This window comes from Mchenga conophoros, linkage group LG5 (assembly GCF_057382185.1).
Source record: "Mchenga conophoros isolate Kocher_MC1m ecotype Shallow Benthic linkage group LG5, M_conophoros_male_GT1.1, whole genome shotgun sequence".
Classification (NCBI taxonomy): domain Eukaryota; kingdom Metazoa; phylum Chordata; class Actinopteri; order Cichliformes; family Cichlidae; genus Mchenga; species Mchenga conophoros.
Window position 1 is genome coordinate 30,899,042 of NC_140530.1, and position 22,083 is coordinate 30,921,124.

The 22,083-nt window shown below is 40.4% G+C and overlaps 3 protein-coding genes across 6 annotated transcripts in view; 2 read left to right on the plus strand and 1 right to left on the minus strand.

Moving 5' to 3' along the window:
* igsf21a (immunoglobin superfamily, member 21a) overlaps nt 1–13,540 on the plus strand; it is a 194,242-nt gene extending 180,702 nt beyond the window's left edge. For 3 of the 4 annotated variants that reach the window (XM_085274826.1, XM_085274825.1, XM_085274828.1), the window contains 4 exons: nt 2,456–2,556; nt 4,386–4,578; nt 7,136–7,174; nt 12,225–13,540. In XM_085274826.1, the coding sequence (XP_085130952.1) occupies nt 2,456–2,556; nt 4,386–4,578; nt 7,136–7,174; nt 12,225–12,301 (410 nt within the window). In that variant the 3' untranslated portion in view covers nt 12,302–13,540. The remainder of the gene's footprint in view (nt 1–2,455; nt 2,557–4,385; nt 4,579–7,135; nt 7,175–12,224) is intronic. The other variant, XM_085274827.1, reaches the window with a different exon arrangement.
* Nucleotides 13,541–14,007: 467 nt separating this feature from the next.
* Nucleotides 14,008–18,935, plus strand: klhdc7a (kelch domain containing 7A). Its single transcript, XM_085274829.1, has one exon. The coding sequence runs from the start codon at nt 15,828–15,830 to the stop codon at nt 18,075–18,077; it is 2,250 nt and encodes a 749-aa protein (XP_085130955.1). The 5' UTR covers nt 14,008–15,827; the 3' UTR covers nt 18,078–18,935.
* Nucleotides 18,936–19,018: 83 nt separating this feature from the next.
* On the minus strand, nt 19,019–21,871 carry cfap107 (cilia and flagella associated protein 107). The gene is made up of 4 exons (XM_085274833.1): nt 21,675–21,871; nt 21,051–21,161; nt 20,507–20,681; nt 19,019–20,249 (listed from the first exon to the last, which is right to left on the minus strand). The coding sequence occupies exons 1-4, from the start codon at nt 21,783–21,785 to the stop codon at nt 19,975–19,977; spliced, it is 672 nt and encodes a 223-aa protein (XP_085130959.1). The 5' UTR covers nt 21,786–21,871; the 3' UTR covers nt 19,019–19,974.
* Nucleotides 21,872–22,083: the final 212 nt, after the last annotated feature.

Below are 22,083 nucleotides of genomic sequence, written 5' to 3' on the forward strand. Positions count from 1 at the left end.
GCCACAGGAGACAGAACGACAGTCTGACAATCGACCAATGTTGTATCACACTTCATGAATATTCATGATTGGCTCTGTGCTCACCATACAAATGAAAATGAATCTGGTGCTGGTCTTCACAAGTCTAAAAAAGTGACTCACCTTTATGAGATCATGACCATTTTATTCATGAACGTCAGTTCATTCATGAACAGTGTATCCTAAAAATTAAAATAAGTTTTTGGCTTGGATTTATTAGAATATAATTAGACAAGAGATGGAAATGTCACCACACCCTACAGCAGTGAAAAGGACTCCAGGAATTTAAACAGTCCAGTCTTTGCTGTGCCAGGTCCTGATCATCAGGTGCTCCGTTTCAGGAACACATCTGTGATCTGTGTGTGCGTTTGCATGTCTGAATATTTATGAGGATTATGTGTGTGCATGTAATGTGTTGCAGTATGTCGCTATGTTGTGACTTTGTTCAACTGCAACATAATTCCATGGTCATCGGTCTGTCTTATTTTAGTGTTTTTAGCCACCTAGTGTGTAAGGTAACTCTAAGAAACACATAGCATGGGGCCTGATTCATCATGATGGTACAATCTGGCAGTCAGTCAGGCCTCTAAATTCAGCTGCAAGCCTCTTCACCTTCTCTTTCTAAACCGAACCAGTCACCCGGCTAATACGGTAGGTTCCCTTCAATGGTTTAAGTCTGGTGTACAGCTGGGCAGACCTGTTGATTCCTTCTCTTGATATTAAAGCACACCTGATGCATGGTGTGCAGTTGCTTTTCTGGGGGGCATGTTTATTCTCTGACCTCTCTTAAAGTCATAACAGTTCTTTCTTTAAGAAGTTGGGCCTTAAGTGACATTAGGTCTCATGGGACCGTGGCTCATTTCTCCTGTGATGCCCTCACCTCAAAGAAGCTGTATCATGTCCATCACGCTGCATGCTGCCATAATCAAAGATGGTGACGTAGGACGCCAACTGTCACTGCTGGAGCAAATCCCAGAAATCGGCCATCATCTTCCCAGCCATATGCCTGGCGAGCTCTATGTGACGCCATGACACCAGTATTTAAAAATACCCTTCTGTTAGTGTGTAGGAGGTGGAAATACAGTGCTTCACACTACCATGCCAAAACTAGCCTGTTAAATGCCATCCGTCTTCAGCGTGAGATGGAACACTCATGTCAAATTGCTCACATGATGTCTCCGGTTTGGATGCCAGGGCTAAGATGTGATTATTTTGCCTGAGTTTGATTTTTCTTTTTTAAGGTTGCTGTTGCCAAAATTTCTTTTTGGAATTTGCACCCGTTTACGCTGCTTGGGGTCTGAACAGATACATCAGCTTGTAGAGAATAACAAGTTTTGCTAATAACAACAATAAAAATAATGATGATGACTATGATGATATTTAATAATATCACTTTTCAGTCGCTTCTTTTGCAAATTTTCATGGAATTAAATTGCTTTTGTTTCTGCTTTATATAACATTCCCTAGGAGAGGATGTTATACTGTGGACAGTGTCACACGCACAATCCACAGTGTAATTTCTGAATCCATTAGTCTGATACAGGCTGGTAGTCATTGACTGCCTAAGAAAAGTCTGTGATTCATTAGTAGCATTGGACAGTTTGTTTCCAGATTAATTGCCGAAAAGTATAGGTCATTTGTCTGTTTATTTATTTATGCTTTAGTTCATCAATGAAAGCAAACACCCTGTGTGATTTATATTAAGAGTTGGAACCAAATTAAACAGAAGAACTCCTGGGTTGCATTGTACAGGCGTTACTGATAGGATACTCTTAGCCTGAGTCTCATTGCATGTGATGCTCAGTCCATTTGTTTAACATATGGAACTGTGCAGCATCTGGAGCAGTTATCTTTAGGGGAGCTGTTAATCATCACAAATCGTGCAGAACCTGCTTATATTGTCCTAATGCAGCGTGCTGTGCAGTTTAGCTGCAATGAAATGACTTACCTTCATTTTTTTTAATAGCATTATGCAAATCATTCATTTTATCTCAACACTACATGCGCAGGACAATCGCTGGCCCCTCACAATTCCATGATATTAGAATCTGGCTACTCCCTCTCCTACTTGCGCCCCATTGTTTTAGATGGTCTAAATGAAAGCCATCTGGGGGCTGCTGTCCGCACCAAGACAAGGGAATTAGCTCTGTGAGTGTCCCTTATCTCACTGCCTCCACACTCCACCCGTTTCACTCCCATTCTCCTCTAGTAATGAGTATCTACCCAATTTAGTTCCTTTTCTCTCCAAAGGGGAATAAATCCAGCACAGTTCTTTGGATGAAAGAACCTGAAGGTCCCTCGCCTCTTGGCCTGTGACCTTAATAGACAGGAAATTGTATTTGTATCCCTCCCTCTGCGACCAAACAGGTATCCAGCAGGATTTGCTCCCCATATTCAGTACAATGACCTTTGTCTCTCTGTCTTTTTTTCTTTTCAGCTGCTCCAAAGGGTCCTAAACTTTTGATGTCCCCCAGCAGGGCAAAGGTAGGGGACACAGTGCGCATCACTGTGCAAGGATTCCAGGTAGGATCGCCAGGGGTAAGTGCATGGGGTTTTAAGAAAATGAAAGACTAATTAAGTCTGCAATAGGAGGAGATTGGTGCACATGTGCAGTGAAGCCTGTTTAGTTTTCCTCTTTAGTGACCACTTTGCTGGGCACAGGCATATTTTCTTTAACCTATTTATTCAAGCATGTGCAATATTTATTTTGAAAAAAATGGATTTACATTTCAACATTTTGCTTAAAGTTAGTAAAGTTAGTACACCCAAAATGCCAAACATTGCAGCTTTTCAGAATGTTTGTTTTCAATAAATCTTCAAATGTAAAACTAAAACTAAAGAATTAAAATGAATAAATTCAAAAGTACATGCTTATGTTAGGTTGGAAACTATGCTATCAGCTTTGATGCTGCTTTCAGACTTCCTGATTTCTTTTCCCAAATAGGAGCAGGTGTCTTTTGTGTGAATGGTCTCTGGGTGGTCCTGATATCTTTGACAGAAATGACACATTGAGAGTCAGTCAGGTGAATCGAATATGGCTAATCCTGATATAAAACAGCCTAATGGTGCACAGCGCAGGTGCCCTTTGTTACTTTGTAGTCTATAGGAATCATACTTCAGATTTCAAATTTAATTTAATGAAATGAAATTTATGAAATTTTATGGAACAAAGTTAAAATTCTGCATTGTTGTTGTTGTCAGTTTAGTACACTGAGTTATTGACGTCAAAGATTTATACATGCATGTCTGCCCAGTGACCTTAAGATTATTTTAAAGCTTTTTTTTTAACAGGGTTAAGTTTGGTTATTATAAACAGGCTTGACTGTGGCACGCAGCCAGTTGGGCCCTTCGGCAGCGTAGGCATCAGTGCGTACAAATTGATCAGAAAGCAAATTTCCCTTATCCTTCCCCGGGCCCTAGGCTTTGGGGTTTCACAATAGATACGATACTGTGCCAAGACTAATAATTTTGCTGCCTGCCTTTGTGATGAAATAAGATGTTCCTCTGCGGAATTTGTTGTTGATGCTTCTTTTACAGAGGATTTTTTTTTCTGCTCCTTCTCATTGATGTGTTGTTTGTTTGTCAGTCTTGAATATGTTTTTAATTATATTCGTATTATTATACAGCAGTATTCATTACATCATTGTCTTAAAAACAAGTGCAACAAGTTCAAGTTTAAGATTGTTCTGTCTTAAAACACAGTAGACTTGCTCACATCTATAGTAGAGTATACACTGTGCTTGAAAAACTGTGGAAGAAGGGCAAACTGCGGTAGCTGAAAATGTTGTTTGTTTTGCTTCACTCTGCATTTGTGAATTTGCCAAATAAGCTAGCTCTTGAGTTCATGGACCTCTGTAGGAAAAACTACTCTTGAGCAGAAACAGCCACACTGACGGTTACTTTTTCAGCACAGTTAGTGATAGCACATACAGGACTTCAGTTCTACACTAACTTCATGTGGTATGTTTTTCTCAAAATGTGAGGTTATGGTGCTGACATTTCAATACATCCCTAAGTCGGGGCTCTGGTCCTCTGGAGCCCTGGAGACTGGAGCATGTTCTTTAGAAATCTTTTAAATGTGTCTTTTTTTGTCATGTAATTTTTCCTTTGAGGATGCATAGTTAGAGTGATACAAACGCCTACCTGTGTAAAACTGTTGTAAAGTGAAGCATGATTATTAATGCATGTTGTTAACTTGCCTTTGCATTAGGGGGAAATTGGAGCTTGTATTATTCATGTATACTTTGCTGTTAATCTCTTGGCTGACACTCACAGACTTTCTTTGTTCTGCCCTTTCAACACCATTCATCTGCATTTTTTTTCTTTTCGTTCCTATTTTTCTTTCCATTCCATTTGGGTGTTGATAGAACGAGGTTTTCCCTGAGCCACTCTTCACCTGGACGAGGGTGGGGGGCCGCCTGCTGGATGGGAGCACTCAGCGAGAGGGGAGGGAGCTGATTTTGGAGAGAGTGCCAGCTGAGCTTAACGGCTCCATGTATCGTTGCACAGCCCAGAATCCTCTGGGTTCCACAGATACGCACACTCGCCTCATAGTCTTCGGTATGTACGCTGAACTCTGCAACATACTCTGGTCCCATTCTGAAGCAGCTGCTACACTAGCAGTTAAACTGAAATCATATTTAATTTTGACGAATTATTTAGGGGACAATAAATATGAAATAATGTTTGTCACAGTTTCACAGGCACACATTTTACACATTTAAATGTCAAAGAAAATTGCGTAATTCTACAAAATTCGTTTTAATGTATCTATAATATCTTTGAAGAATACTTAAGAGATTTATGTGACCGCTTTTAGGTATAAATCATTAATGCTGTTGAGTGTGTGATTAATAAGAGATTGTAATTGCTTCCACAATGCATTCTTTTAAGGGCAGCACTTTTGAGAATAACTATTCTCTAGCAAGGGATTTAGTGACTATTCCATTAATGGCATGTCCTCAGCTGTTCTCACTTAAACACCAAAACACAACTATGGTATCAAAGGCTCATGCTAAAATCAAAAGACTTTGTTGTTGGCAGTGTTAGAAAAGTACTTCATTTGCTGGTGTTGATGTGGGAGCTGGAATGCTTACAGGTTCTGTTATGTCTGTGTGCCCTGCTCCTCTGGCTCTGTTTGCACTGGACACTCATGGAAGAACTGGGATCTGCCTTTCTGAGAGTTCCAATGAAATGACTTCTGTTACAGCTAAATGTCACTTTGCACGAGTGCATTGACAATTTAATCTGTCGGTCCCGTGTTGAAACATAGCCCCTGACTCACTTTTCCCTGAAAAGTCATATTGTAAATGATATCCAGTAATTAAATTGGTTTATTTGAATGACCTCATGGCTAAAAAGGCTACAGCAGAGTTACAGCCAGAAGTAGGCAGACATTACTTGTCTTTAAGTCAGCTAAAATAATACCTTTTTAAATGTATGTTCAATGTTACCTGTAAAATCTAAGCACATCTTTCTTGATGACTGTCTATAGTTTCTCTGTAGCAGCAACGCTGCCAAGCCTGCATGCATACCAGATGCAAAAAGATGCTGGGTCATCTTTGAGTGGAGCTACTGTGAAGCATTCATGTAACAGAGACCTGTATTTGGAAGTGCGATAACTATAGATAGATACAGCCACTCCTCTTACGCAGTCCTTGTGTAAAGAGAATTTTTGACACTTGTACTATACAGATGTCAAGTTAAGCAAGAAAAACTGGGAGATTTCTTTGGGAAGTTTAGAAATGTGTAGTATGCAGCTTGACACCATTTTTGTACTTGAGCAACTCTGAAACAAAGAACATGTTATCCTCATGTTATCCTCATTTCTTTCTATCTCTGCACCTGAAACACTCCTTTGAACAGGGTTTAAGTGTGTCACAAATGTACAAATTACTGGGCAGGTCTAATAAGAAGCCACTTTAAGGGAAAAGTGCCACTTTAGGCGGGCGTTACCTTGAGAAGCGTTTTGCTAGGAAGTGCACTAATGTCTATTTAACACCCTGATGCATCCTCAGGTGTCATGGGCTATGTGCCTAGTATGGCCCATCTGTCTGCCTTCTCCTTGTAGATTGCCTTCACTCACTCTAAGGGGAAGTAAATGGTGATTAAGTGACCTTGGCACCATCCCCCATGGCCTTGAGATGAGACACCTGCCGGGGTAGGGGGGATGAAGAGATAGAAGTACTTGGGGGCTCTGCTCACTTCACTAAATGTTCAGTATACATCATCAAGAATAATAGAGTATAATGATAGCTTGCTATAGAGACGCTCCGCCAATGACAAGCAGCGTTCACGTCTTGATGATGTACACTTCTAGCCACCCTCAGTGATAATATCCAGTCAGATTACTTTGAAGTGAGTCAGCAGAAATGAGAAACCCAGTAGGGACAAACACACAGGCAGACAACTGTACTTCACACACATGCAGAGATACGCAAATATGTATGCCTATGCAAATGTGCTGGGCAGGCAAACACAAGCGTGCATATGGAGAGTGCAGACACTAATTTCTCTGGGCATCTCAGAGGAGCTTCTATCTTAATATGGTTGCAATGAAACAAGTAAAGTTTCACACTGTGCTTTATATGTGGCTTCCACCTGCTCATATACAACATCTAACATCCAAAAATAGCTCACAAAGTGGAATTAAAGGTTGTTGCCAATGCTCTGAAAACCCACTGCTCCCTTTTTTGCAATTACTTCATCCCTATGAGGTCTTTGAAACTACATGGTCAGAGAGGATTGTGCAGGGTAGACACCAGTGCTGCTTATTAAAGGTGCAGTAGGTTTCTCCAAACGTCTTTCTAAGACTGCCTTGCCACAGCTTTAGTTCACGGATCGCAGTGCTGCTAAAAATTTGTCTAGGTTGTTGTTTTGCAGTGCTGTGTGTTCCCAGGTCCATTTGCAGCCCCAGCCTTTCCGACTGGGGACCTGCCATTTAGCATGTGCTACAGGAACTTCATAGTTCAGTGTCACTAAAAGCTACAGCTTTTGTCAGATATTGCTGCTGAAGTTTTCCTTCTTTGTTTGCATATAATTCAGTTCTATACGTAAACTGTGTCTACATTAATGGTTGATTGTTTCCCTGATCTTTCTTTTTTTGTCCTTTCAACAGAAAATCCAAGCATGATGAAAAACACACAGAATCTAAACAGTAAGTATTTCAACCACAGAGCTGACAAGCATTCAGTGTATGTGTTTTTCATAATAATGCATCTCATAATTCTGGCTGTATTGTTTGATCGTCACATTTTCAGACATGCTGTATGTAATATGAGAACCAACTGTGACACTGCAGTCGGTTCAGTGAGAAAATGTGTGCAGAAACGTAGCACTGATCAAAGTACCAAATTCTTTAGCTGACTGCGGTTTCGACATTCAGCGTATTGACAGATGGATGTTTTTTGATTCTGCCCTGAATACTTTGCCCCAGATACACTGCATGAGAGTGATTCATTCAGGATTAATCTTTGCTGATGTTCAGTACCAGCAAGCAACAAACCCTTCCACTGACTAACCGTGCCTGTCACTTATGGCTAAGTGTGAGATTATCGGTGTTTCATATATGCATTGGTGCCTCATTTGCGGCTTCTGAGATTATCATATGTAAAGATGAGGGATTGTCAGGAGAAGCCGCAGGGCTGTGACAACAACCTTTCCATCTTTTCTGTTTTCTTGCCCCTCCCTCTCTCTTTTAGCTCTAATTTTTTTCTGTTTGTCTTTCAGTTCTATCTCCCTGGCTTTTGTACTCACTTTCTATCTCCCAGTGCCAGTTTCTCTTAGTGCTTCATCCATTTTTGGTAGCTCTTTTCCTTTTGTCACCACCTTATTTCCCTCTCTCTGCTTTTTCTATTTTCCCTCCTCCATCATATTTATTTTTCCTGTTTTTTTCTCTTGAGCCTAGCTCACAATCTCTGTTTTTGATGCAGATTTTCCATCACGTCGGCCTCATGTGGAGTGCAGATTATGCTGTAGTATAAGAAAACATTCAGAGCTGGTTAAAAGCCAGACTCTGGATTCTTGACTGGTGGGTTTCTGAATCATGACTCACCAAGACTCAAATAAGAACATAATCATATAGAGACAGAAATCAGGGTTTAGATACAGAAATAGGGATAACTCAGTTAAACATATGGAGACTCTTTCTAGTGTAATTTCCCCCCATGCTCCGAAAAGTGATGAAGTACAGCATGACACTATTTGTGGATTAGTTCACACAGGAGTGTATTTATTAGCTGTTGTAAATTGTAACTTCTCTTACTTTTAGATGCAAAAGGAATAAAGAACCTATGTTATGCCTTGCATGTATATATATATATATATATATATATATATATATATATATATATATATATATATATATATAATTATTTTTTGCAAGGATTTGATTTTGCTTAACTGGAAAACACATCTGAATGATATATTTGCCTGAAGTATAATCCTCAGTGCATGTGTGCACTGCCTATGTTTGTCCCAATAAACAGTGGGAACAGCTTCCCAAGCAGATGGCATGCAGAGCTGTCTTTAAGCTTAAAGTCAGGCAAAATTTGAACAGCCTTGTAGTCCAGCAGCACTTTACTATTTTTTTCCTGTTTCCTATAAACCTTTCTCCCACTATCCATTTTTTTTACTCTTCATTTTGCCATTTGTCCCCCCCGCCACCCCCGTCTTCCTCTCCTGTTCCCTTCCTATCTTAAGGATGCAAATCTAGGAATGCAAATGCTATGGTAAGCACAGGAGCAGGTGTGTCACAGCAAGGACAGAATCAGGTCAGCATGGACGCGCAGACATGCCTTGCATGCAAGTCAAATTGGTACAACATAGCCCCAAGAGGTCACTACACACGTGCCGCAGCTTAATGCCTGAATGCTGGACTCCTCATCTGGTGCAAGTAGGAAGCGCCACATCTGCCAGTCAGTCAAGTCTGTCATAGACAAGAATACTAGTCTCTGAAACAAATTGTCAAGCTACATGATGTTGCAATGAACGGAATTTAATAGATGAGTGAATTTTGAATAAAAATGTGACATGTTTCCTGTCACATAAAACTCTACCAGTCAGTCAAGGGTGGTAGAAGCATCACAAGTTTGGAATTGTCGCCCTATGGTGCAAAATGCATCTGCTTTGCTGAGACACAGCTGTTTAACCATAAGGCAAGATTCAATACAAGTCATAGCTGACGGACTTTGCATTCACCGAGTCAAAAATAGCAATATTGCAAGAGCCGTGTGTAGTAATCACATAATATACATTTTCCAAAAACCTTTATTAGAACACAAGTCAGTTCAGAAAGGATTCAGACTGGTGGGCATACAAACGGATGCGTCAAAGCCACTGTCAGAAATGTCGAGCCGATTTGTAAAGCCAGCTAACTTAACTTAAACCTTCTCTGGAGTCAAAGTATTCGTGTGAAAAGAAAGCATTATGATTCCAGCTGACATTTTAGAGCCAGTATATCTGAGGTAAAGTCATCCTTCTTTTTTTTAAAAACATGTTGCCACAGAAATCAGTCCCAGTTGTCTAAAAAAAATCAGGTTGGCAGAAATGCATTGAGGTCTGAGCCAAAAACTGAAGGTAAACAGATGGCTGGGTGACTTGCATCCATGACTGTAGACTGGAATAGAACCTCAGATGATGATCTTATGGTTGGGTGAGCTCATTACCAAATGAGATGAGGTATTTATTGAAAAGATCCAGTTGTTATTGTCTGATGTTATGTGACTTGCATAAATAAAGTGGAATTTAATGTATGTAAAATGTCAGATGGCACTCTAGAGTTCTCCTGAAATTAACCTTCAGAAGTGATTTATCATGGAATCCTGATTAATTTGTGAAACTCTTTTTGATTTAACTCTTACTAATTAACATTTGTCAGTGGGTGGAGCGGGTGGATCCTTCAGAATCGCTTGCTGTGTTATCTAACAGGCCTAACCAGATTAAATTTTGAACCTCAATCTTACCGCACACAGTGTGGTCATCCTCTCATAGTGAGAGTGATTGTAGCCACAGTCTTGGCACTACTGGGACAAATTGCCGGTTATATCAGCAAAGACACACCCACGGTCGTTCACAACTTTCCTCCCTCAGCAGCCACAAGGGAGGTTCAGAAAGCATTAGCTGCACAAAGCAAGTTTCTTTCATGACTTCTCTTCTGTAATGTAGTACAATGCTGTTAAATGAAAAGCGCAAACACTGTAAATAGAAGTATTGTTCACCATATCCAGGCATTTAATTTTTCAAGAATGAGAAATAAAGACCAATGTTTATATTCAGCTTAACTGTTAGCGAGTTCAAACAGGGATTTTTGGATTTTATGTCATTGCTGTATCATATAATTTAGCACTTCAAAAGCAGGGGAAAACAGGGATTTACTATTACTCAGCTGCAATAGGAAATCATTTAACCCTCTTAAGCAGCAAGAAGTTGGAGTAATGTGTCAAAATCTAATGAATACATGTGTCAAATAAAGTTTTTAACAGTTAAAGAAGGACTAATACATTAATCTATATTTCTACGAATCTTGAAACATAATGTTGACTTTGCTAATAGTGCTAAATATAAATTGAAATTTCTCTTTAAAGATCCGATAGCAGGCAGCTTTTAATAGGATCCCTCGACTTTAGATCTCCAATAAGTGTTTCTGTGTAGTTTCTCACAGGCTTCCGGTACCTCTCTTTTTTGACTGCTAGTCCATTCTTCCTGTGCTTTTGTTAAATCCCAAACTAGTGATTTTCAAGATGATTCATATCCGGGGACTGAGATGACCACCAGGCATGTGCCTGGGCTAAATCGCCTGGTATTTCACCAACTCCGTAATGTCAGTCACAGTCGATTTTTCCCTTTTCTGCAACAGCTAAAGGCAACCACATCCATGCGTGCTTGTCTTGTTGGTGATGTCTTCTTGTCTGGACCTTTCATGTCTTTAACTAATACACTTTGGTGAAATAACTGTTACCCTTTAAAACAATAACTCAGGTTGCCAAGTTGATTACACAGCTGGAGCACGTGCTGAGACAAGATTTTGGTACATCTTTATCACAGCTGAAGCAAATTCAGGTGCTGTTATAGCATTTTAGTTCCCAATAGTTTAATTATATCCTGACATGTGGTAAGTTTAATAGTAAGTTATTTAAAAACAACAGTTTTATGAAATAATTGAATCATTCTCATCTACATTTCTATATTTCACTCTGAATTAAACACACAGTTACGAAAATTAATGAATGGATGTATTTCAAAAATGTCATCCACCTACATAAGATGTTAAACATTTTAAACATGTTATTTTGATTACATCTCTCGACTCAAATGTGATTTATAAAAATTTATAAACATCTTTGGAAGGTTTAATAGATAAACCCTTAACAGCTCAGCAGGGCTAAATAATTTTGATTGCAGCTGTACCTCAAGTGATTTCAAGCCCCTGAGTTGAGACATTTAGAGAAGAAATGTTTTTCTGATGAAGCAAAGTCTCAGTCTATAAGCAACAATCAGGTTAAAATAGTTTATGTGTGTGCCATAAACAATTTTATAAGCTACAGCAGCATGGCCACTATTGTTTTCACCTTGTAAGTCTGTCTAACTGTCTGTGTGTCATGGCAAAATGTGGTCCTGGGGATGCCTACTATAGGTGGAACTGTCAAATAAGTGGTTTGAAGTACTTTCAGATGGGTATGTGGACAGCCGTGCAAGATACAGTCCCAAAATTTTACAGGTGTATAGTTGGGATCGGTTGTGAAGATTGGTGTCATGTCACCCGTGAGTACTGGGTAAAGGGCACCTGGAGTAGGCCTTGAGCCGCTTTAAGCTCTGATAACACAGTCTTTTGCATTCTTAATGTATTTGTAAGTCTCATAGGTGTCTTTATCTGGTTTATAAACATAAAAATATTTTCCACAATAGGCCTGGTGGGAGAACTCACTGGCAGCTGTTATGATCCCATCACAATATGGTCTTGTTTATTTAATTGTTTTCAGTTGAGTGAAAACATAGAACAGTTCAATGCCCTTAAAAATCCCTTCTTGATGAAATTCCTATTTTACTGTAAATAACATATTTAGCCACTTCAAGCACGAGTATAATTCAGAAGAATTGCTCAGTGGGATGAACAATTGCTTTGTGTTTTTAAATTTATTATTAATGCACTACAATACATCAAAACGATGAATGAAACGGTCTGATTGTCGTTTTCTTTGGTTTTGTAGATGAAGCCCCCCGCATGGATATGCTCGGATTAACGTGGATGGCACTTGTCCTCACAGTGACAGTGGAACTGACGTGAAACCTCTCATCCAAGACGTTCTCGCTCACACATACTTGCCCTTCTTATGTAACATCAACACATGCACACAGTAACACACACACACACAATCACACAAAACTTAATTCCCACAGTCCCACAAGCCTTCTCCAGTCATCAACAGACCCTGCATACGTCAGTCGATCAGGAAACAGTGCCACCACACGATGGCTCTACACTGTTTTTGTAACAAAAATAATAACCAAGATAATGATATGAAAAGAACAACATGATGAACATGACGGTAACCACCTCCTATATAGCCCCGCCCAGTTACACCTTTTTTTCGTTTCTTGTCCCACGTCTGCCTGTTGACCAATAAAATCAGTTGATTTGAAATGGAAAAGAAAAAAAGCATTTGGATTTTATTTTATTGACTCACAATATTATTGGTACTGAAATTGGTACTGAGATATGAAAAATGGAACTGATTTTAGACTGCGACACCACATCAACCACACCTGCTACATATCCTGGGATGTACCTGACTGAGAGCAAGCTGATAAACCATGGGAGAATAAATACAGATGCTCGAAGTGGAGACGCTTTTTTATTAATATACAAATTTCTTTTTTTCTTTTCTTTTGTTTTCTTTCTGATGGCTCAGAATGTACGAGAGGATTTAAATGCAGAAACTAGAAAAAAAATCTCATTTTGAGTGTATTTTGTGTACATCAGTGTAAATACTGAAAAATAATTAAAAGAGGTTATATGGGTTATGGTGAGGGATGGTTGCTGAAATAATTGGAGTTTACACTCCTCCACCCTTGTTTGTACTTCATTCAACTCTGTTTTCAGAGATAATTCTTGGCTGAAAAGGATGGAAACATTAACAGCCTTTTTGTTTCTCATTTTGGCTTTTTATATCTATATGGCAGGTCTCCAAGGACAGAGTAAAAAGTATCTAACATATGTCTGCTGTTTTGGGGTTGTGGTGCATGTGACGTTTGAAGATTCTTTCTCCTTTTGGTGTGTTGCAAATGACAGCACTGCAACTCATTGTCACTGGCCTGTAATCCAGTTATTTACTTGTGACATGCTATCTTAAGTGACCTACATTGTGTACAATACGTAACTCTTACCCAGACATTTACAGTACTAGTAGGATCATTTTAGCCGCCATCCCAGGGAGGAGTTCACCTGAGGCAGCTTGTGTAAACAGGGTTGTTGCATTTGTTTCATTTCACCTCTATTAAAATGGAGAGATGACAAAACTCAAAAGCCTTGACTTTGCTTAAAACAGTGTTTCACAAATTATTTTTATTGTCCTGCCTTTTAATGCTGTGTACAGGCGATATGCAGCATTATTACTCATACCGAAGACACATGCTAATCAAGGTGGTTGAAAGAACTGTTGAAATTATTTAAATAAAATCCCACCATAATGTATAAGAACGTGTGCTGATCGACTCTGTGGAGAAAAAGACGTCTTTTTGATTTTTTCTAATGATATGGACCTCAACGTGGTTTTAGAAGGAGATTCTGACATTGCCATTAACTCTTCTGGCCTTTCAGTGAAAGATAGCTTAATGCAATGTAATCCTGCATTTTTTGGACTTCACAAGAATTGCAATTTAAGCTATTCTAAGGACCCAACATGTATTAAGGGATTAAGGTTTAAACCAGGTGGGAGGTAAGAGGAGAGATTTTGAAGCTTAGGTGAACCGAAAGGATAGACCTATCTGTTTGGGATATCAGCTCACCTTGCCAAAGTACTATCCATATTGCATACTGCATACGGGAGATGAGAGCTGCAGAGCACAAACATTATTAACAAACAGTCATATGTGCTTTGAATGACATTTTATCTGGCAAGGGAAGCAAAGGGCACAAATCCTTGTCCACCCACTGTATAGTATTCTAACTCGGCTATCATTGTAATTTTTATTCAAGAGGCACTTCTGTGCTTTTTGCTTTCACTCACTCATTTTACATTCAAGTGAGAAAAAAGGGTCCATTTCTGAATACAATACAATGTGCCAATTGGCTTTATATGATTTAATCATCATGCCAGAAGAAGTCTGTCCTAAATAGTTTGTGGATAAGGCTGTGTTACTGTTGTCCACATCTTACCAGTAGCTATGAGTACTAAATTCATAACCATATTATCGTGGACCAGAAATATGCAATAGATAAGAAAAAAGAGCCTTTAAATGCACTGCTTTGTCACATTTTCTTTAATCCAAAAGAAAAACATTGTGCATAAGCAAGAATCTATTTCTTTATTTTCAGTCAGATGTTGTCGTTCTATAAGAAAGAAGTGAAAGCACATGACTACAATGCACATGATAATCGTCTTCTGAATGCTCCACCTGAAGCTAGAAGCAGTGGTGAGGATAAGAGGTTGCACAGAGCATTTGTGAATTATTCAGGAGGCAAATGTGCTTGCAGAGTCCAGTTTCCTTTTTGTTGTCTGCAGGCTGTCCTATCAGATGACCAAACATTGCCAGTGTGGGCTCGGAAATCTGACACACCCTCTGTACGAGTCCTCACGTGATGCATCTTTACAATGCTTCTAAACACGCTGTTAAGATGAATACTATTTTGTTGTTGACCACAGCCTCGCTGCTGTGTTATCAACAATACAAATGGCAGCTTGGCAGCAGCAACTGAGCAACAAATCTCCCATGAGGCAGAAATACATGTTTGAATCTAGTATAGTGTAGAGAAATAAATGACACTCCCAAAGTTATGTGTACAAAGACTTCCCATTTTATTTGCATTACACATGCTTTTATTGTTCAGATGGTGCTCTGTACACTTTATTGTGTTTATAATAGCATGTGACTGCCATTTAAGTCTCTGATACTAATCTTCAGATCATCTTAACAGAGACTAACTTAAGCATCTGCGCTGGCAGGGAAAGGACCTTTAATATGGAGCATGGCTGTGCAAACAGATGTATCCTGGTTAATAAGTATTTGATAAATGTCAGGTATCATTACTCCCCGCCCTTTATTCAAACCATGATTTCCTTCTGGAGAGCTAGAAGTATGTTTAAGCAAGTGAAGAAGAGTTATCTCTCATAATATTTTGGGGAATTGTTTTAGAAATGTACATAATACATTCTATGCATGAAAACAGCAAGATGCTGAAACTGAAACGTAACCCTGCAAAGTAAGGCTTTGTATTGCGGTAACTTTAACTCTTCCATTACACAACATAACATTTGAATAGTTGTGGGAAAAGGCTTTGTTGAGTCAACAAATTGCATAACCAAATATTGATCTATGGCGTATTTACATATTCCGTGTATGGATACTGAAGCTGCATGTGACTTGCCACAGGTGGTGCATGAAAGGGCCCCGCCTCTGCAGAGCCAGTGATGCAAATTGTGCCTCAAGAGCTATCATTTTACACTTGATCCTTTGGGCACGGAGGCACAGTCATCAGATCACAGCAGCTCTCTTACAATGACAACCAGACAGTTACTATCAGCTGAGATGCACTGACAATAACGCTCAATAGGATCAGCCAACCAACTATTGCCACCAACATTGCTACAGCTATGCCCATTGCGGAGCTTTTGGGAGTCCAGTTCGACATGCAGCTGCTGTGGAAACTTAGTGTCTCTGCGGCTGCAGTGCTGCTGGTTTCTTGGGGCTACAGGTTCTACAGCTCCAGGCATCGAAGAAGAATCCAGCTCTATGTCAAAGACAAAGAGCCAGGAAATGCAACCTGCCAAAACTGCGAGACAACACTTCAACATCAAAGCTCAACAAAACATGAGACAGATGATGCGGGCCAGCAATCCAGATCGTTGCTAGCAGATTCAGATGACCTGACACATCAGGTTAAAACAAGTGAGGATGTGTTTGCAACAAACGATGACCACGATACCAGCATGGATGAAGAGATAATCACTTATGAGAAGCAGGGACAGGTTGCCACCAGTAATGTTATGTTTGGATCTGCTCTGAAACTCCCTGATCCAACAGAGAGTGGGATGGTCAGTACAACGGGGCGGCGCTCCCCTTGCATTTTGCAGAAGCTGGAGAGAAGTGTGGGTGTGGGCCGAGAGTTAAGACAGGACCTGGAGAGCAAAGGGTCCTACTCCAGCTTCCTCTCCAAGGCAGAGGTCAAAGTGGAAGATGCAAACATAGTGCTAGAAGGGACAGGAGACCAGGTTGTGCGTGGAAAGATATATGATTACTATGTTGAGTCATCTTCTCACTCTATTACAGATATTAATACGGTACTTTCTCAGTATGAGAGGGACTTTGAATCAAAGCCAGGGGAGTTTGGAAGCCATGGCAGCAGTTTCAGAGAGTCTCCATCGTCTTTAAACCCCATCACTATTCGTGATCTGGTTTCACCACAAAGCACTGTTAAAGATGCTTCCTCGCCAGGGTGCCTCAAGCTGAGAAAACCCCCAAGGCCTGTACTCTTACGCAAAGAGAGCTATCTGTCTGCAGCACAGGAGTCTGAGCTTTCGATCCCCTTTCTAACTTCAAGAGCCTCAACTCCAGTGACCCACTCTCGGGCTATAGCTGGCGATGAATCTCTCTCTGTTCACCCAATTATCAGTCCTGCTACTGACAGCAAAATCCTTAATGTGAAGGAGGGGATAGATAGAGAGACTGCAGAAGGGGCTCCATTTTTAGACTTTCAAGCAAAAATTCTTGATGACACAGATTTAGAAGTCTTAAAGAGTAAGCTTGATCTGGGTAATTGTTTGGAGACACTGTGCCTTGCTAAGAAACATGGCCAGACATCTTTGCAGAAAGCAGCCCTGGGGGTCATGTCTGATAACTACCTCCATGTGCTCAGGGATCCCAGCCTTTATGGGCGGCTAATGGCTGGTGAGCGGGAACAAATCCAGAGGCAAAGAATGAGGGGGAAGAGGTTTGTCATGGTTGCAGACATGGATCCTCAAGATTGGGTCAGCAACACTGAAGGGCGCAGAGCAACATCAGAGCAGAGGAGGACATCAAGCGCAGTGTACTATTATGATGACTACAAAGACACTTGGCATACACTCTGCCTAATCCCACAGGAGGTCATCTCTAAAGCCTGTGCTATGTGCACAATGGATAACTACTTATTCGTGGCAGTGGGCTGCCAAGGCACTGACAGAGAAATGACACCCTCAAAGCGAGTGTTCTGCTACAATCCTTTGACATCCATTTGGAAAGAGATCAGTCCTATGAATGAAGCCAGGCCCCGCTGCAAACTGGCAGCACTGGAGGGCTACATTTATGCAATTGGAGGAGAGTGCCTCTCCACAGTGGAGCGCTACGACCCACGATTGGACAGATGGACATTTGTGGCTCCTCTGCCTAATGATACATTCGCTGTGGCACACCATGTGACAGTGTGCGATGGAGAGCTTTTTGTTTCTGGAGGAACTCTTAAATACATGCTACTACGCTACAACCCCAAAACTGACACCTGGAGGCCAAGTCTCATAGTAGGCAGCAAATACAAGACTGTAGATATTGTGGCTGTGGGAAGATTTTTGTATCGGTTTGATGTCAACCCAGTCCTGGGTGTCAGTGTGTACCGCTACCATACGGTGGCCCGACTGTGGTATGAGTGCAGCTCCAAACGGATTCTGCATTGCCCTGCGTTTCAGTGTGTCGCGATGAATGACGCAATATATTGTGTCAGTCGCCACTTCACCATGAAGTTCGAGGCTGATGAGATCTCTCCTGCTTTCATAGATGAGGATTTGAGCATACTCTCTGCAGCCAAGGGCACACTTTTCCCCTTTATTCTTTCACTACCTGATAAGAAGCCTCAGCAGACTAGTGTGTAATGAGGATTCAATTTTCCATTGATGGTAAGATTAGATTGTGATTGAGTATCCTTACAAGAGCATGCTTTACATCAAGTTTATTGTTGCCTGGGTGAGTTTTGCTTCGGTCAGGTTTATGTTCAACTCAGCCCAGCCCCAAATTTCATTGCAAAATTGCAACCACTTTTCTATCATTTTTGAAGTGTTATAAAGATTCCCTTTCCACAAAGCAAGAAAGCATCTGTTTCTAAAAGTACTTTATTTTTATTGGATTGCGTATTACAGAAAGAATTGTGTTTTCCTCATGTCTCATTCTTGGCAATAGATGTAAATTATAAGACTCTTAATGGTAGTCAAACTACTGTTTACCTAGATTTACACAGGATGTGCTGCCATTGAAACTGTTTGCTACTTTGATTTGCAACTTCTTCTTGCTATTATGTTAGTTTTATATCATCCCAGATGCTTAATCTCTTTAATCCAAAGATAATTCATAAAAAAGCATCAGAGTAAACGAAATCATTCAGCGCTAACTGAACAAGAATTTAACAATATAATTTTAATCTATTACTGTGTCCCCTTGTGTAGGGCACAAATATATTTTACACAGTGGCCTGAATACAACGTCATTACTTACAGTTGCTCTTTAGATATGACATGATGTAAATGGGTATGCCATGCAATATAAATAGGTAAGCTTCGAAAGCATTTGTCACTGCACTGAAACACTCAGACTTGTAGTTATTTCTGTCATTTCAGTCACCTTCTATGGTGGCAAGAAAGATGTGTATTTGTTTTCAATGTGAATAAGATTAAGAACATCCTCAGCTCATTGTACCAAATGATATCTTCACTTTGTTATCTATTGTTTTATAAACATCAGAGGAATTTAGAAATTTGTCATTCAGTGAATATTAATCCACACTTAGTGACTAATTCTATTAAGATGTCTATTCTGCTGTTTGTGTGACTTGTAAAAAGTAATAGAATAATACAAGCTCAATCTAAATATGTGTGGTTTATTTTACTGTGTTGATTACATTAACAACTGAATATGCATAAGAATGATGCAAATATTAAATCCCTCATTGTTTCTTCATGTACAATTAAGTTCCTCACCGTACAGACTGTAAAGGCAAGGACTTAAAAGACAGCGAGAGTGACGTGTTGCTATAGCACCATCGTGTGGCTCAGAGGCAAATACAGCCGTTCTTTGGTAAGACGTGTTGTGTTGAAGATTTCTCATAACCCAAGGGTGTCATGTGACACACGGGCATCAGCAGCACAGTAGAGAGACTAACTAGCTAACAGTGGGTGAAACAGAGCTACACTGGAAGGCAGCAGGCAAGTGGGAAAAAGGGAGGCAGACGCAGATGGTTGACCATCAAACATAAGCATCTTTGATTCTTCCTAATTAAACACTTTGATTCTCTGTAATTAAACACCTAATGGAATGGGAGTTAGACACATCCCTTCAGACATTGCCTTGGATGACTCATTGCTTCTGTTTTACCTAAATACCCAGGTCAGTTCTGGCATCAACAGTATTTTTATTTATTTATTTCTCCCGCAGAGTATCTAGAGTAATACTAACAGCCCATTTCCAGTTTCACATACACTCTGCGCAGAGAAAGAACTTGCATGTAATTATGCTCTGAAAGGGTGGAGATAATTTATAGTCCCATCCCTTTCTCCCTCCCACACATTTAAATGCTAAAGCAACTCACCAGCGTAAATCTACAGTAGTCCTCACAAGGTAATGAGAATTGTCTTTAATTTTTTAAAATCCATTTGATTTCCCCAAATGGTCTGTTGAGTTAGGGTTTTACTTGTTGCCAACTACGGAAAAAGGGAATTCACAAACACAGCTTCTAAATTAACCAGTATTGGAGGCAGTTTCATAGCTATAATACTGAAATTAAGCCTGTTGTGATGGTGGACATAGGCTGAAATAATGATCCGGGACTTGTAGGATCAAGTGCTGTCTCAGATCCAGATCCTTGTTGTTACGATTGGCTTCATAGAGGTGGCTGGAGAGCATGTGTGAAGCCTTGGCAAAGCGGCTCTGGCAGAAGGCACTAAGTGGTTGCCTCTGGTATGCTGACCTGTACTCAGTCAGAGATGGAAGGTGTGACTGCTGTATTTCAAAATGGTGATTTGTGGTCTGCAGCGGGCCAAAGTTGTTTGGAAGTGCTGTAAAAGAAGAGCACATTAACTGCCATGTTACTGCAGCCATTAATTACATCGGTGGCTGATTTGGAACTATAAAAAGGCATCTGGACCCACCCCAGATTAATTGTTCATGAGCTCAACTGCCGATGTATTTTGTTCATACAAGATTTAATGCACTTATGTTTGCACTGCACTCATACTCCTTGTAATGGCTTAATGTACAAAGTCATTTCCCATGTATAATCTCTGCCTTCTGGCAGTGTTGGCATGGAACTTACCAGAAGTCAGCTGGTCAGACCTCTCGGGCTTTTGTGTCAAGTTGTCTGCATGTCTGTGTTGCAGAGTGGGCAAAGCATTGATGAGGTTACGCCCGTAGCTTTCCGCATACTGTGTGACCAGATAATGTGAGGATGGCGGGTCATGGTGCCCAAAAATCGTCTTAGATGGAAGCCCCTGGATAACAATATAGAGAGATCTTAACGTAGCCTTCACACAGTGGCCTTCTCTGGATTAAGATATAGAGGGCATGACCTGTTCTTTTTCAATAATCTTCAAGAGGCTCACCATGTGACAGCGGCAAATTGCTCCAACTAACCCTATAGTATGTCCCCAGTAGGATTGATGATTTTACACATTTTTCATTGCTGCTGAGTCTGAACAGAAACTTGCTTTCATAAAGAGTTTTATCACAGGCCTTTATCTTGGGCATCAGTATTATGCAGAAGTGTTCACACTCTAGCGGGGAAAAAAACCCCTGACTTGCAGGCTTTTGACAGGCATTCAATTGGTGATAATACCATGAATGAGCAGTTAAAGGCTGACCTCAGCTCTCAGCAGGGCAGATCTTCTCTCAGAGATGTCTGGTTTGAAATCCCTGTGGGGTCGGTAGTCTACAGAACTGGTGCTGTAGGCTATCTTTGGCTTGCGAGTGAACTGTGTCGGAGAGAATAAACAGACATCACAAAGTGGACTGAGCAAGGGGGATATACAGGGACTTGAGCAATGATCCCAGCATAAGGATCAGCAGAGCTCACATTTCACAATTGACCTGCTGTACAGTATTCCTTAAGTCATTTCTCCTCACAAATCCTGAACCAGCAGCCTATGGCCAAAACTCACATCAATGCAATTAGTCTCCAGCTCTCGCCCACCAGGAGGCTGTGCTGATGTAGCTGAACTGAGGCCGCCTAATCACTTTGTTATAGATCTGACTACCAACTCAGGTTCTAAAAAAATGTTGGCGGGCTGCCATTAATGTAGTATTATGTTTTAGACACAGCATGAAAAGACATAGAAAGTCTGTGTTCTCAGGCTGAGGTGAAATTGTATGTTTAGATTGGAAAAACATGTTTTTCATACTGTGATATAGAGTTGGAAAGCCTGAATCGAAATGCTGCATTATCACACTGTAGAGTAAAGCATGTCGTAAACAGACAATATGCCTACCTGAAGTCTTTCTTCAGCCCAGTTGCCTAACAACACTTTGTTTGCATACTTCTGCTCTATTCTCCATCCGGTTTGGGCCCATTTATCCTGTGCATTGGCTTTCTGGTTCATACTTTGCCCAGTATCAAACACACCTGGGAAATCTAAAGCCCTGCTGGAGCTAGTTTAACTAGTCAAATGGATAGCATGTAGGTGTATTCACCTGACTACATAATCGCTTCAGCAGTGGAGGGGAAAAAGAGCTCTGTTGCCATGGGTACAGCAAACACTGTGGGTAAAGCAAGCAGAGTGTCCTGGAAGCAAATAGAAGATGTCTTACATCTTTGTTAAAAGGAAATACATTTCCTAAAGTTAAGGAATGGCATTTACCTTTTAGTTGCCTGCTCTGTATTGTTAAAAAGGTGCCAGA